Genomic DNA, 17,143 nt, shown 5'->3' with positions numbered 1-17,143 from the left:
CCTCAAGAACCACCATAGAGTCTGGCTTACAGATTTTTAATTTTGCAGTTCAGAAGGAACTCAGGATGCACTTAATAACCGGAGGAATTCTGTATCACCTTCTGTACGATATATGCCAATTAAACCTATTATTCCTCATTTCCCAAGTATGGTGGGGGATAATACAATTCACATTGCTACGAATGCTGGTACAAATGTTCCAAAAATAGGTGTGGTAGTTGGTAGGCAGTCCAGCAAGGAGCAGAAACCTAGAAAGAGGAAAAAGAAAAGTGTTTTAGAAGAAATTGTTCGAATTGGTGGTTTGCAAGTGACATCCAGTGTTCCTAAACACCCTACTGAACCCACATCATTATCTTCCCTTGGGCTATCAATGATTGTCTCAGCTACTTCAAATGCTCTCATTGCATAAGGTACTGGCATCCCGGGTACACCTTCTATTTCTCTGTCAATAACAGACAAATTGTGCCCTATCTAATGGTCAACAATGGTCATGGCATCAACAAAACAGTCCCTAGTTATGGCTTATTATATCAATGCAATAACTCCTTTTCTCACTTCCAGACTTCCTTCAAGGGCTGCGGCCTTCCTTCTAGCAATTCAAATCATCCTTCTAGACTAATTCTAGTCGTCAAACATGCCTCAAGACCCTTCTGCTTCCATAAGACAAGGTCTACAGCTTACCTGGGCTGTTACTTACCTTTTCGGCCCCCTGTCCAAGCACTATTAGGCCTGTGACCTACTTGATGAAGCCTCCTAGTGCTGTGGCGTACCTGAAGAAGAGTGATCCCACACAAAATAGTCCCAACACACATTCTGAACTGCCCTTAAGTCTGCGACTGCCTTCCTGTAGAATCTCAGCCTACAAAAGAGGATAAACACCACCCAAAACATGCATCAAATTAACCCCGACTTGCTCCTAACAGCATCAGCCTCCTGCCTAAGGAACTCGGCCCATCAAACAACCCAAAACAACCTTGCCTTCTTCATTCGCTGGAGACATCTTCCTTTTGCGGCTATTTCATAGAGGAGAAAATAAGATATGTGTATGTATGAAATGAGGTTGGAGGTCACTTCCTTTTATAGGAGATGGAGAGGGTTTCAACTTGATTAATTCACACCAAGCCGACCTTGTTAAATTGCAGATGTGTGGGCTTGAATCCAAAAACATATTTCTCCTTGTCCAAATTTGCAATCTTTAGTTCAATTTTGGTCCTCTCAAAAAGAGGAGTTCAATGCCACAATTATTTTCTTCAAATAAGCTTCCCAAAGTGGAATTTGGCCCTAGTTTCCAATTTTAACAGTGGTGAATTCCTCATCAATAAAATTCCTTCCTACCATAAAATACGTAACAAAGCTCAAATATCTTTAACTGCAGTAGCAAGAGACTGCTCTCACATTCCAGATCCTAAGCATTGGATTCATTCATTCTTGAAAGCTAATGGAAGCATTGAAAGCTGACATTGGCATCCCATGCAGAATAGCATACAAGTATTGCACTGCTTTGAAAGCTGACATTGGCATCACATGCAGAATAACATACAAGTATTACACTGCTCGCAGGATCCCAATGTCCAGTCTAGGTTACTGAGAATTTCATCAACGATGTATTAGTCCTCAGAGACATCATGGTAACAAGATTTCATTGTTGTATGTTCAGGTTTGAATGACATACATGCTTCAATCAAACCTTATACAAATCACCTTGATACGGGCAATCCTCAAAAGATCTCATATGATCTTCCTGCATCAACCTAATTAGTAAACGATATCTACAAGTTCTACTGCTTATGAAACTTTATATGGCATGGTATCTAATATGACATTGTGGTGATTCTCATAGTCACAGAGCATTGTTTCTTTGCATGGTTTTGTGCACCAGTCATGAAAATTGAGTGTTGTTCTCAACTATGCCTTGCTACTGCATAAACATTCCCTGGCAGCATTTCCATTTGAGCATATGGTAACAACGACATGCAATTTCCTGAGTCAAAAGAATTCTATTATCACCTGTTGTAGTCCAGCGGTGTGCCATTCCATCGCTTTTTTAATCCCAATGTATATATCCATTGCCAAGGAAATCTTGGCATTTACTTAAATTGATTTATTGTACAAGCATAAGGTCTTGTGGCACTACACGGTTAAATCCAGGTCTCCACTATGCACATGAATATCTGTTTTTAAATCCAAATCCCTGGTTTTTAAGTCTACCTTCCCTTTAGGTTGATATAAAATGAAGATTGTTTGAGTGTTCCGGCAGATTGCTATCACCGAAATTTAATCTCTGGGGATGGTTGGATCATTAAAGAGATTAGGAAATAAGCTCCATGCCAAGTTTGTTGGTTTATTTCGGGTCAAGTTCCCCTGCTTTGGTACAGAGTGTGTACGTCTTAATGGAAAAAGTATGCTTTTCCGAGACTTTGCTGGTGATATGAAGAATCATCTTCCAATGCCTCAATTACTTTTTACAGGAGTGAGCCTGCATTAGTTTTTCATTCCGTGGGGAACAATTTACATAGTGTAATGATGATATCAAAAGTAGGGTAACAAATAATTAATTCAAGCAAAAGAGATACAAAAGAATTAAAAAAAAAATGTAGAATGTTGTGAATGATGAACTGTAACGGGTTCCCCACCTATGCATTGCAATTTCCCACTACTGCTCTGCAGTATCTCGTGGAGAATCAATTATGGAATGAAGGTGTGACTACTCTGCCTTATCTGATTTTTTAAAGGGAAAACTTGTGAATATCATTATTTGGAAGAATAGGGGCCTGTGGTTAATATTTCCCATGCTGCCCACAAAGTGCCTGTCTAATATGCTGGGCTAAAAGGCAGATTCAAAAGGCATATATTTTGGCCTATTGCTGTTTATTGCTACCATGGTGGATCTTTGTTATGCTAGCCCCTATTTTGACAAAGGATAATTCAAATGATAGCAATTTCCTATCCATTATTGTCGATTGTGTACCTTTTTCTGTGGCCATTGCAACATTCCTTGGTTCAAAGCATGTCCAATTACCTAACTCTTTATGTAGTTGATTGTTGCTCATCTTATCTAGTACCTTTATTTAAGATTTTTTTTACTAGGAATTCTTGGGTTTTCATGGAAAAATGATCTTAAACCAACCCCATTTCTATGAGTGAAAGGAATGTGCCTTATTCAAGGGTACTGGAGAACAAAAAGCTCAGTGTTTTTCTCTCAAATCTCACCTTTTGTCTCGACAAAGTCAAGAGTACCATCTTGGGTCTTGGACCTGCTAGAATATGGGATTATGTTGGCCTGCAAGATGATGGTGATGATTGTTGAGAAATCTAGCTTTTTGCAATGGTTGTCATTCATATCTCTTTGAGCCACAATTCCTTAGATCCAAGCTTGTAAGAGTTTTGTTATAGGTTGCTCCACTCGAACTCCAAATGTAAACCTTTTGATTATGGTGCCAAATGTTTCAGTATAAACATCTTATTGAGGATTCTATTTATACAAGAATTGGCAGATTAGGTGATTGTTGGACAAATCAATAACCAGATTGACTGTGTAGTAAAAGCACACTACCACAACAGAAATAAATGCCAAGTAATGCAGTCTACGAATATGCTCGAAATTGACTAACAATATTCCATTTAGAGATAATGCTCGTGGATTATTGCAAGGCAAAGCTTTGTTACAATACTTCCATAATTTTCATTTCATAATTGGGGCAGAGAAGGCCTCTACCTCCCAGGTATCATGACAAGAATTTCATACTGGGTAATATCGCAGTATTTTCTTGGTAGTATAGTTTAACTCTAGTATTGAATATATATTCCTGGTTCATGAGTTCATATTGTCCTATAATAAAGATAGATTGTACAGTGCAGTTGGGCACTTGGAATGTAGTCCAGCGAGACTACTGTGTAGACAATCTATGTAAAACATGTAAATAGAAGTAGAAATTGATATTTTCCTTTTGTAGTAGGCAATGATCATAGATAAGGATACGATAAAATGCCCCTTTTGGTTTATCGTATTATTTTGATAAATAGTGGGCACTTCATCACAATTTAGGATCCTTGTTCATTGCTGAATTCTGGAATTTATCTGTCAGTTGTTACTCATTAAAAAAAACAACAACATAAATTTTACAGGATGTGTTACAGTTAGCATCTCAAAAGAATTCTGGATTAGTTTCGGACTATGAAGCTAAGCTTGCTTCTGCAGTTGTGGCAGCAGCAGCTGCTGCATCAGTCACTAAGGCTGCAGCAACAGCAGCCAAGATTGCATCTGATGCTGCTTTACAAGCAAAGCACATGGCAATCTCTGAGTTCTGATGGTAAACAGGATGTTATTTTCTCTAGTGAAGTTGGATTGCTTGAAGGCAGCTAGGGCCATTCCTACTCAATCATTGCAACTGCCAAGGAAGCTGCCAAAAAGAGGATTGAAGCTGCTTCTGCTGCTACAAGGAGGGCAGATAATTTGGATGCAGTTGTGAGGGCAGCTAAACTAGTTGCACAAGTTGTATCTCAAGCAGGAGCTGTTGTGGCCATGGGTGATCCTATTCCATTACTGCTGAATGTTTTACTGGAAGTTGGTCCAGAGGATTATTGAAAGCTAATGGTCCAAGCATAAAATATTCAAAAATATGATAATGTTCACAGTGAAACACCAACTCAAAAATCTGTTATTAAAAATGACATTATTGTATAAGAGAGATGCGTTCAAGAACGAAACCTCAAGGAATACGAAAGAAGGCTTGAAGGGTTCTGCAACAGAATTGTTAAAGCATGTGGAGAAGGATGTCACACAGATGCCAGATTCTTCACAATATGATATCTCGACAAAAAAGGATGTGGAAGCTCATAAGAAGAATCAAGCTCTTCGTACAACCCAACTTGTTGTACTTGTTTCTGTTACAGAGACAGTCACAAAGGGGGAAATAACAACTCTTGTAACTGAACCTTGTTCTAAAAATCACAGGGATCCATTTGCTTCAAAGGCTAGCGACATTAAGGAGGGATCACTTGTGGAGGATGGTGATCCAGCAAGGATCTTTTCACTTCTCTGATATTTGCTTTAGCATTGCAATATCCTTTATCATTCCCTCTGTCATTGCTAAGAGAAAACACTGATTGGAAATTAAATTTTTGTAAACAACCTAAATGCCTTGTTCGGTTCTCAAAATCATGTTGAATCATTGACTAGGTTGTCTCCGATGAAGAGGGTCTTTAGGCTGTTTGGTTTTCAGCCAAAGTACTGAGCTTGAAGGATGGGAAAACTTTTATCTGCTATGATTAACTACTTACAAATGAAGGTCATCTAAATCATCAAACTTAGTATCTTGCATCTTTCTCTATTTTACATATCTCTTTCTAAGTTATTTTTTAAGTGGAAATCATTGATTTAATAAAGGAAGCATACATGATATGATTTATGGTATGTCCTTCAACTTATGCAGGTCCAGGTAAGCTTCAAGAATGGATACCTCTGAAGCGAGATACTTGTTCTCCAGTACCCTTGAATTCGTATGGCTCATCCTATGACCGTAATCAAATTTGAAGGCAAATGGAAGCGCTGCAGAGCAACTATGGGTAATTATATCTGGTCTGTGGGAGATCATGTGGATGCATGGATTCGTGATGGCTACGCTCTTGTTATTTTCTCACATAAAGTTTAGATTAGAGCACCAAACAACTTTTGCACAATCTCTTAATTTTTATACTTATCTATGGCTTTTTGTCTATATTGCATGATTTAAAGGGAAGTGGCCCTGAAATTGTTCTTCCTTCTTACATTTTATTGTCTATAAATTAACATCTTTGATTTCTTATATTTCTTCTTATTTTTGTGACTTGAAGCATGAAGTTATACAGCTTTTTGTCCATATTGCATGATTTAAAGGGAAGTGGCCCTGAAATTATTCTTGCTTCTTACATTTTATTGTCTATAAATTAACATCTTTGATTTCTTATATTTCTTCTTATTTTTGTGACTTGAAGCATGAAGTTATGCATATGCTTCACTCAAGATCTCTCATTTCTTTGATCTGTTGTTAGTGAACGATGTGGCTTCATGGGTTTGTTCCTGCAACGGTCTGCTAAAATGGGTCATCAACTGGTCAGTTGGTTTGACTGTTGTCTGGAGTCAACCATTTGGGTTGCTGGGTAGTAACTTTCCATCTGATTTGTTGCCTCACAGTTGTCATACTCATTTTGACTCATTTCTTTTCAAGCCTCCCCACACACCCCCAATACACACTGCAATCATTCTGGTTACATCAGTTGAAGAAACCAGTTGGTTTCAAGTCATTGGTACCATTCCATAATGGTTGCTCCTGATATTAGCAAGCAACCATTTGGGATTATGGCATGATTGGTTGGGGTGAGGGTTTTCCCAAATTCCCATGGTTGAGTATCGTCAAACCAGTACAATTATCGGAATATGTTGTTTGCTTCAGCTAGCTGATTGTTTTTTTCTTTCCCACATCAATGGCATCTGTAAACATTTTCTTGTTTTGTAAAACATCATAACAACTAAATCCTAACTTGCTTAAAATTCTCCCCTTTATCTTGAAGATATATAAGTTTCAATTGTTTTCTACATATGTTACTATCATGTACACATTATGCTGAATGATTGTTCACTGGACAAGTGTTTGAACAATGCTTTCCCTTAGGCTCTGACCATACGTGTTTGAACAATGCTGGCAGCTGCAATAGTGCTCACTGCTCAGGACTAGCCCAAGGTCACATATTTTAGCACTAACAGTATACTAAAAATGCTTATAAGATACCAACTGTTCAATATAATTGTCAGAGCTTGTCGTTTGATCCTCCAATGAACTTCATCCTTAAGGGGAATAAATGAAGATGAGGCATGCATATAACTATTGAAATTGTTGTAATTTTACAAAATTCATGAAGGAATTCACACAATTTATCACCAAAGCTTTCAATTTACTTGCCATTTCAAATCAAGATTTAGTATAATTAATATTTATTATGGTCACGTAAGTAAATAGTTTTTTCCTTTATGTAAATAAAAGTACATTAAAGTACTTTAGTCTAATCAATAAATTAATGGAAAATTGGTATGCAACCTTTTTCGCTCTTCACTTGTATAAATGTTAGAAGACTTATTGCTGAACAAACAAATATTTGATTGTTTTCTCTCTTTGCTCTACTAGTTTATTTTTCTGATTTGGTATCAGAGCCAAGGTGTGAATAAACTAAGGCTGAAAATGAGTGAGGGATTCAGGGATTGGCCTGCCTAGTGATGGTTCGGTGAACTACATTAGATTGCAGAACCCCTGACTTTGTAGCTGTCTAATAATGCCTTCTGGTAAAAAAGTTCTCTCCACAGCCAAGGATAGCATCAACTCCAATCTGCACGTGGGCCCCATCTCTGACCCTCCAAGCCAAATGGTTCTCGATCACTGAGAAAACTAGGGTGAGTGCTTTCCAATGATTGGAAACATTTTGTATGCTCTTCCTCCCAGATTAAAGCTAGTCAATTAGAGGGTTGGGTGCAATGTATTTCTGAAAGATTATCTTGCTCCATAAGCTTTATGAAAAACGATCTTAGTGTTCTAACTGCTGGACTTGCTTCTCTGACTTGGTCAATCTATGCATTTGAGAGTTTGTAATTTGCCAATAATAATATGTTCCCTGATTGTAAACTGCTTGCTACTAATTACGAAAGTCATTTGTCTAATGTGCAAATCGAAAGGAAAGTATGGGGAGAACCACCTTTTGGGAGAGGTCTACACGAGAAATAAAATCTCACCAGAAACCTACGTCTGCCATGATTTTTGTTTTCCTTTGAACTCTACTTTTTGGCATTGTCTAATGAGAATGGCCAGTGTTCTTGTGCATGTCATGTATGCCCATCTTATCATGAATTAACCAAAACTGGATTTTTTATGGTTTTGATATTCTCTGTGTCACTTTCAGGCCAGAACTCCATAAGGGCATGGATTGAAGAAAGGAAAAAGCACTTCATGCCAGTTCTGCTAATATGTATATACAAGGAGTAAGTGTTGTGATCTAACCCTGATAAAACAACATGATAATTTTGAAGTGGATTATATTTTTATTCTGTGCTTGTTTTAACTGTTAATCATATTAGAGGATTTTAAAAGCTGACTCCCAAAGCTTCCTTTGATTTTTAATTTTTCATGTTGGTGTGGCACTATATTATGTTCAACAGGGTGAAAATCCAGAACCAAAACTGTCATCATCTCAACTTCATATACCTGTTCCACTGGCTAATTTTTTTCTGCAAAACAGTCAGGATCCGATCATTTACAAGCACAATTATCTACATCTGGCAACAGAGTAGGAGACGAAGTACATGATTTTTTTGAACAAGAGAATTTATCTCAACAACAATCTCAATTGGACAAAGCGAATTGGTCTGTTATGAACAATGATGACAGCCAGAACAATGAGTCCCACCACATACAGCAGCCATCATATAACACTGAGCCTAGTAAGTAGCAAAAACATCCTTTTTAAAGCTAACAATGCCTGTGATAATGCAATATTTGATCATTCTCAAAATAATTACGTATTCTCATCTGCGATGCTTTCATTCGTGCCAACAGACATGCAGCCTGATGACGTGCGACATTCATCACGCATGGCATTAGGTGTCAGAAGTCCTCGAGAAGGTCCAAACAATAATGTTATGAAAAGTCAATCAAGGAACCAACAGTTGATTTTTGGCAGTCTAGTGAATGGGTCTTCAGCTGGTCATATCAGATCAAATCAGGCAAATTCAGCTGGAGATGGTCGAATGCGGAGCGAAATTAGTCAAGCACGGAAGCTTGGCAGGGCCTGATATACAACAAGGACACATTGTTGTTCAAGGCTCGAATCACAGTAGGAACAGTTCAGAGGGGGTGGAAAATGTGGAAGCTCGGGTTAACTATGATTTTCTTGGGAGCCAACTTCTCTTGAAAGGTCAGCTTCAAGTAGGTCCACAATTCCATGGTACAAGGTTGCAACCAGGATTAGAAGAGTAGCCGTGGAAACAATTTTCATACCAAAAGTATTTGCAAGAGTTGCAGAGGCAGCAGCAAATTCTGCAGCTAGAGCAGCATGCCGACAGCAACAGGCTCAACAGCTAGAGCAGCAACCAAGGCAGCCACAATCCCAACAGTTAGGGAAGCAAGCAAGACAGGCACAAGCCCAGCTGTTAGAGCAGCAGGTAGCAAATTCTGCAGCTAGAGCAGCATGCCGACAACAACAGGCTCAACAGCTAGAGCATCAACCAAGGCAACCGCAATCCCAACAGTTAGGGCAGCAAGCAAGACCGGCACAAGTCCAACTGTTAGAGCAGCAGGTAAGACGGTAGCAAGTCCAGCTGTTAGAGCAGCAGGTAAGACGGTAGCAAGTCCAGCTGTTAGAGCAGCAGGTAAGACGGTAGCAAGTCCAGCAGTTCATGCAGCAAGCTCGATGGCAGCAAGCCTAGCAGTTAGAGCATCAAGCTCGCCAGCGACAAGTCTAGCAGTTACAACAACAAGCTCGACAGCAGCAAGCCCAACAGTTAGAGCATGCTTGACAGCAGCAAGCCCAACCCTTAGAGCAGCATGTACGACAGCGGTTGGAACAGTAAGCTTGACAACAACAAGCACAGCAGTTAGAACAACACTCTAGGCAACAACAAGTTCTTGCTTGTGACAAACAAAATTTAGGGAACCAGTTTTCTCCATCACCCTATGGTTCTTCTATGCATAATGTGTCTAACTTTATGCATTCTGGTGGCTTGATGTCTCAGATGACCATTGAAAGTCATAACCCATCACTTTTATTAGGTAATCTTCACCGGTTTAATGTCGGAAGTATGAATGGGATGTTAAATTGTACATCCTCTCTTCCGGGTTTATCTACTGAAGCATTATTATCCGAAGGTCCATATTTAGCATGGCTGGACATTACTCTGATGAGTGCACATCTGGATCCATCTGTTTATGGCTCTTCAGCTAGTACCATGAAGGATGCAGCTGGCCAGCCACTGAACTTGTATCCCGGTTCACAGGTAGCAGTGCAAGAACTAGCATATACAACGAATAAGATTCCTTCAGCTGCCAATCATCAAGTAGGAAAACCAGTTGTCTGTACTCCAGTATTAGGAGCTTCTGCGTTGGGTAATTCTCGCACAAGTTCATTAGATCCAATATCTGTTGAAAATGACGGGAAACAAAAGGCACTTAACAAATCCTTATTTGGGCAGAGCTTTCCATATAATTTTACACAGCCATCTGAGACTTCTCAGGGAATAAGTAATTTCTCCAAAGGTACCGCTATTCCAAGAAATTCCCAAGTGCAGGACTTCCATTTGAACCAGTAGCATAGAAGTTGGACTGAAGATATAGGACAAAAGGAAAACTTTCAGGAGGGGCCTTCCCAAGTGTTAGTTAATTCAAATGCACCTTTTGAAAGTGTTTTTTACAATTTTCAACCGATTCATTGGCACTGTGTACATTCTTCTCAAGTTGTAGCTAGTTTTGATTCTAGGATTCAGAACATGAATGCAGGGCAGTATGTGCATCAGGGTTCTTATCAAATGGGAAACACTGATATTTTTGGTAGTCTAGCATCTAAGCCACAGGGAAGCTGGAGTGCACTTATGCAATCAACTGTTGCAGAGTCACCTTCTGGTGAAGCTGATCAGGATGATTGGAGTAGCTTGAGTTTACAGAAAACATAACCATCTTCTGGTGATTACTTGCCCTTGCAGTCTAAACCAAAACAACAAAGCATTTGGAGTGAACAAAATGTTACAGTGTCAAGCTCAATGAATTGGAGATCTTTCAATCTCTTGAATAATTTAAATTCCCAGCTTGGAGTTCAGAGTGTTCAAGGTTTTTGTACTAGTTCAGAGTGTTTCAAGGTAGCTACTATGTTAAAGATATCAAATTCAATGATTCCTTTTAGTTTACAAAAAAAACGAAAAAATTTGTGAGCACTCTTACAAATTGTCAGCATGTAACCCATAATAAACTCAGAAGCAATGATGGGACATAAGTCTCCAAGCACATGTTTTGGGCCAGACAATGATGCAGAAAAGTCTTTGTCACAGGTTATGATATCCCGGGAAAATAGAAAATTGTATGAAGCCATGCAGGTACTGTGTGTATTCTCATCTTCTTATGTAAATAGCTTTATGATATTAGATCAGCCATAAAAATGTGGTGAGTTTGTGTTTGTTAGAAGAGATTTTTAACTAATTCCAAATCAAAGATGGTCCTTTCATGGCTTATCATAATATGCCTATGAACATCTTAGTTTTTTCTGAAAGTAGCTCTGATGTTGGCTGTTGTCTGTGCCCTGAGGAGGCCTCCATTGGGACGTTGCTAAAAAATGATAAAGAACTTCCCCAGTAGGCCAAAAAACTTATATTTAAGGTGGTTGAGTGTCATTGCCACCTTGTCCGTCTAGTGCTTGTTATTGTATTTTCTAGGACAAGTTGGTCATGACAACTATTTTATTAGTTGAACCTAAGTGTTTCATTTAATGAATGTCCAAAACAAACAAGACACCAATGAGAAATCCATATAGGGTGAATATAGTGTATTGAATATATAAATGAGGGAGAAACTTTGCTTTGTGGAGAGCACTTTTCTTGCTAAAAGTGAGGGTTAGTTTTGTAACTTGTTTCCATGGATCTTTTCACCTTAAGCAGATACGACAACCTACATTAGATCCAGAATTGTCATAGCTCATGTGTGTGGAAGAGGTGTTTGTAGTGACAACACAGCTCTGGTCAAGGCTCAAGAGAGGTGCAACAATCTTATAGAGTGTGATCGATCATAGGTGTGTATACACTAACCTTAGGAGCATTGCTATCTTTAGCATAGGGTCTATTTTAGTGTGTTGTTCCAGAGTTCACTGTGTGCTTTTGTTAAGCTTTAGTCAACTATTGTTCTATATTTGGATTAGGCACTAACCTTAGGAGCAATGTTATCTTTAGCATAGTACCTATCTTAGTGTGATCCCTAAATTCAGTTAATTACTACCATGCAACTAAGGTTGATACCGAAGTTGTGACAACACGCAACCTTAGGATGGGTTTGTTGGAGGTTCTAGAAGTCAAGTGGTTGTGACTTCTGGAAATGCCTAATATCCTAAGGCTGAAAATCCAACCTTGCATACCAACACCACCCTGGTCATGAGACTTAGCACCACCTATAGAAAAGTTCCAAGGCACTTCTACTCAAGTTGTGACCTATGGCAGCCTTTCTGAATATTTTCTCCAGTTGGAGGTTAGCGGGACCCTGTACATTCAGTTGAATGAAATATAATAAAGGCATGATGTGTAGTATTTTTTCCCATCTCTTGGACTAACATGTGAGCTATCTGAATCATCTAGTGCAATTCAGCCTCTAGAAGTTGTGAAATCGAGCCTGCCACATCTTCTTTTGCTGAAGTATTGGCTTGAAAGGTGCAGACCCAACCACTACTCTTTTTCAAGTTATTGCTTATTGGTGTTGTTGTTGTTAGAGTGCACATGGTAAATTACCAAGTGTTCATTAAAAGGTGTCAAAATATCTTCAGAGTTGAGTTTCCAGGGTCTATACAATCTGTAAAATGCATGACAAATTGAGAAATATCATGGAAACGCTGGATCTCAATTCAATATCTATCTGTCTAGGCTCAAAGTGTCCAGATTTCCTTCTTAGTGTGACTTGATAGATATCAATAGTACAATTACACATAGCTTTAGGTTTTTGTTTATTATACGCTAAGTGGCCAATGTCATGAAGATCATGAGTTTTATAAACTCAGAGTATATAAACTCAACTCACAAACATATTTAGAAGTGCTAGATACTTTAAATACGGATACCACTTAGTTCGACCATTTTATAACAGCTATTTACAGTTGCTCATTCAAGCACAAATAATAGTGTCATTTTCTTACTTCATGTTGATGAATATTGGCAGAGAAGTTAAAATTGCAAATTTTACTTAGTTTAAAGTTCAAATTAACAACGAATTCAAATTTTAGAGGCATTTGTTTGTTTTCTGCAGAAGTCTCTGTGTTTTCTACAGAAGTATCTGTGTTGATGAGATGGATGGGTCATATGCCTACAATTTATGGTTCAGGTCCCCTGGAATTGTGGAAAACTACTTGTGTGCTATTAGAATAATTTTGAACAACCCCATCTTAATGCCCTTCATTTTTAGTTTTTATATTTTACCTCTTTGTATTACTTACCACTTAGCATAGATCCATCTAAACCCTAGATTTGTTAAGTGTCCGTATTGATGAGATGGATGGGCCATAGGACCACAATTTATGGTTCACGTCCCCTGGAACAGTGGAAAAATATTTGTGTGCTATCAAAACAACTTTGAAAAACCCCATCTTAATTCCTTCCTTTCTAGTTTTATATTTTACTCCTTTGTATTGATTACCACTTAGCATAGATCCATCTTAACCCTAGACCCGTTAAGCATTGAAAGCAATAAAAAATACCCTGGTGCAAATCTTTTGAATGCTCAAGTGGTGGGGTTAGAATAGATATATAGGGTTGTTAATTTTTGACATTAGAGATTGGATGTTAAATTTTAATTTTTATCCAATGTTGACATTAGAAGTCAGATGCCAAATTTGTTTCATTTTAATTGATACACATGACACAAAGGGACATTTGACACATGTCCTCCACATGGGGTGTAGAGTGTACCACTTCGTGCAATGAAGGGATAATGGACAAGTGCATTGTGATTTTGGTTTTGCACCCTTACCTACATATGCAACGGTGCAACCACATCTCCTACAAACTTAATCTAACATGGTATCAAACTGAATGCTTCAGCCCTTGTAAAGTTCAATTAATATGAATAGCAGTTTGGAAGCATGCCATACTAATGTGGTGATCCATTTACTCTCCTAATACTTAGTATTTCTATTATTCTTTGAGTTCAATACAAATCTAAGAGTATGAAATTACTAGATTGCAAAGATTTCTTGAGGTTTTAGCTTTCTTTTCCTTTCATTTGTATTATATCTAAATTGTACTCACATGCGATTGTGTTTACTTTTATTCTGCTTGCAGTTTCAAATGCACAAGGTGATTTACTGGCAATATGTAGGCCTCTTTTTCTCCACGTGAGTGGACGTCACTGATAATGAACTAGTTTATTTGGAGAGCATTCATTTATTTTTTGAGATATTGGATATACTGATATTTCCCATCTGGTAGGTAAAATGGCTTTTGACATCTAGATTAGTTTTTTGTTTTGTTTTGTTTTTCAAAGGAATCGCTCTTTGTATTATGTTAAGTTATCATGTACTAAAGTGAAATTTTGTAATAGTGACGCCTGACAATTTTGGCCATCAAGTGAATGTTTAAGCTAAATCTAAAGCATTGAAAATTTCACCTAGATTCTTATCCTGATGAACTCCCCGACTAACTTGAAGATATTGCTTCTGGTATCTGCGGATTTTGGCCTTCATTAGGATGTTATTGAGGAATATAACAACATCCTTGACTCTACCATCATGTTTTATATCAGTGCATCATGTTGGAGAACTAAATTGTATTACAATACTACATTAGAGATCTAGCTTGCTTTGTTGACATGGATATAGTCCTTTGTATCTATAAAAAAGTCCTAGAGAACTACTATCAATCATTACTATTAGGGAATTAACATTGGAATCCATAACCACGAGCACCGAACTTCCAGTCCTCAATCATCAATGTGCTATATTATTTCCACTTTTCTCATCGTTACCCCTCATACTGCATGAGGATTGTATGTGCAATTTTTATTAAACATTACAGGGATTTGCACGATGATATCTTTATGAGAAGTGAATACTTGGAGATGGTAATTTCATTAGGTTGCTTCAGTATTTTGGATTGGATGAGATTATTTTATCCCTTTGGGATCAATGGTAACGGCTTCTCCATTGGTTCTCTATTCAGGGTGGCATATCTATGGTTGATGGATTAGTATGCTATTGGATATTTGGTTATGGTGCTTAAACTTTGATTCATGTGACTATTCTTAGCATCATGATGTTGTTATTGGTATGTTGCTTATTATGTTTAGAGAGTACTACACCTATGGTTGTGTATGATGGGTCTAATTCAAGGGGTTGGCTATGGTGGTGATGATAAATCATTGGTTGATTGGTTAGGAGGGTACACTTCACATGTTCTCCTTCTTTTATGTTGTTAATCATCACTTGGCACTTGGTGAGACCTAGATGGGGTGATATTTGATCAGTTTGTTTGTTGAGGTTCCTTAGAACTTATTGATATATTTCCTATGGTCTTCACATGTTGGCAAGGATGGGATCACATTTGAGCAAAGTGTTTGGCACATCCCGCTTTGTTCTCTTGATTTATTATTGGGGTTGTATTGGCACATGTGGAAATAACATATTATTATTTTGGTGAAGGCAATCCCTTTTTATACCATGGGGGGCACATACTTTACGACTTGTACTATATCTTGCACATTATATCATATAGTCCTACCCTTGATTTGAGCTGCTCATACATATGGTTGGTCCCACTCTTTATCCATAACACATTTGTTTACATAAAAACAATGTCATATTCATTGGGGTTGTACATCACTATTTCATGGAGTCATGGGTAAACATGCCTACCCATGAGTTATGAAGGACACATTATTGATCACATGGGCTATCAACCTTTTAATATTATGGAGTTGCCATAAAGATGTCATGGGTCCAAATGTTCACATATTGTCACAGAGGTGGATGCATATAGTATGCTATGGAGCTGTTTTTATTTCTTGGCACATGGATCCATCATGTGATAGTTGTTCACGTGAATGGAGCTATGTCTTTGAGTCGTGGGTTGACCTTTCCATTACTTAGACCATGAGCTACAAGGAGGACGTGTGACACTTTAATTTAATGGAGCTAGATTTTTATTACGTTGACTGGTTGAGTCTGCATAATGATTGATTAATATGTTGCGTGTATCAGGGGTATCACACGAATCTACCTTGAATTGGATCCATTGTTTGGTTAGAGTTTTGGTTCCTTTTTCACACTCAAGTGGGTAACTATATTATTTTAACATTGTTGGCTTGTCTAATGGATTTGGTTACATAAGAAATTTTTAAATTTGTTTTCCTTGGATATTTGATTAATTCTTCTAGGAGAAGTAAATGGATCTCAACAACTTATTGCTATTTTTAGTAAGGAAGTTATCGAGGGGGTTATTTTATTGTATTTCTTGGAGAACTAATGGATCTAGGAAAATGGTTACTTCTTTATGTTGAGATGTTCTTGAAGGTTAAATATTAAGTTTCTAAGGTGTTCTTTTTATGGTGACGTTTTATTTGCTTTGTTTATACAGGTCATTTGGCCACATAGTGGCCAGTATCACCCAACTAAAGAAAACTTGTTCGAGTTTCTTGCTTTTCTGGGAAAAAATGGCATTGACATTGTTGATATTGAGGTATATGTCGTATAAATATTTTAGTCTACTTTATTTTATATTCTAGTGTTCATCATCCTTCATGTCTTATATTTTGAATTGTATCTTATTTCATTTTCAGAAGAGGAACTCAGTATTGATGGTAAAAAGCAGGAATTGAAGAAAGAGGAAAACAACAACACTGAAGTGATGGATGTAGAGAGAGAAAGAGAAGAAAACTGGTCTAGTGATACCCTTAAATCCAATATCCTGCATGAGATCCAAATTGATGGTCAAGTTTTTAGAGTTGGTGAATTCACCTGCAATGCCTTGGCAACACAATGTTAATGTTTTGAAGTGATGAAACAATATTTCATGTTTAAGAGAAATTCTTCGGCGTAAATCACAAGATAAATCATTTGTCGACGCGTTTCGAACCAACTAGTGTGGTTCATCGTCAGGACAAGTTGAAGAGACAGATCCAGCTTAGCATGTTAAATAGTTTGAGCAGAGCCTCCAACGACTATCACGACTAACGGATACTTTTGACTATAGGACCATAGTCAAAATTAGTTATATTAGGAGACCAATAAAAATTAATTTAAATGGTGTTTAAGGTTAGTTAAAAAGGGTATAGTTTGTTAATTAAAATTACCAATTAGCTAGAAAAAGGGGGATAAGTTGTATAATTATAAATAACATATAAAAGTTAGTTAGAGTTAATGGATCGAAAAATTATAAATAAATAAATAA

At 37.6% G+C, this 17,143-nt stretch overlaps 1 protein-coding gene across 8 annotated transcripts in view; it reads left to right on the top strand.

The window, feature by feature from the left end:
- The window catches only part of LOC149174269 (uncharacterized), a 48,313-nt gene extending 31,574 nt beyond the window's left edge, over positions 1–16,739 (top strand). The window contains exons 2-9 of one of the 8 annotated variants that reach the window (XR_016257913.1): positions 5,433–5,578; positions 7,927–8,005; positions 8,183–8,464; positions 8,580–10,697; positions 14,042–14,188; positions 15,955–16,026; positions 16,331–16,432; positions 16,533–16,730. Coding sequence is in view for 3 of the 8 variants with exons in the window: in XM_089419265.1 (XP_089275391.1) it covers positions 7,991–8,005; positions 8,263–8,464; positions 8,580–8,815 (453 nt within the window). In the remaining 5 variants the exon portion in view is untranslated. Of the gene's footprint in view, positions 1–5,432; positions 5,579–5,880; positions 7,424–7,926; positions 8,006–8,182; positions 8,465–8,579; positions 10,965–14,041; positions 16,433–16,532 lie in introns of those variants that run through there. The other 7 variants (XR_016257914.1, XR_016257912.1, XR_016257915.1 and 4 more) reach the window with 7 other exon arrangements.
- The last annotated feature ends 404 nt before the right edge of the window (positions 16,740–17,143 follow it).

Source organism: Pinus tabuliformis, chromosome 4_1 (genome assembly GCF_031772625.1).
Source record: "Pinus tabuliformis cultivar Carrire ecotype Pingquan chromosome 4_1, CPIR1, whole genome shotgun sequence".
In the NCBI taxonomy this organism is placed as follows: domain Eukaryota; kingdom Viridiplantae; phylum Streptophyta; class Pinopsida; order Pinales; family Pinaceae; genus Pinus; species Pinus tabuliformis.
This window is presented reverse-complemented; position numbering and strand designations above follow the sequence as displayed.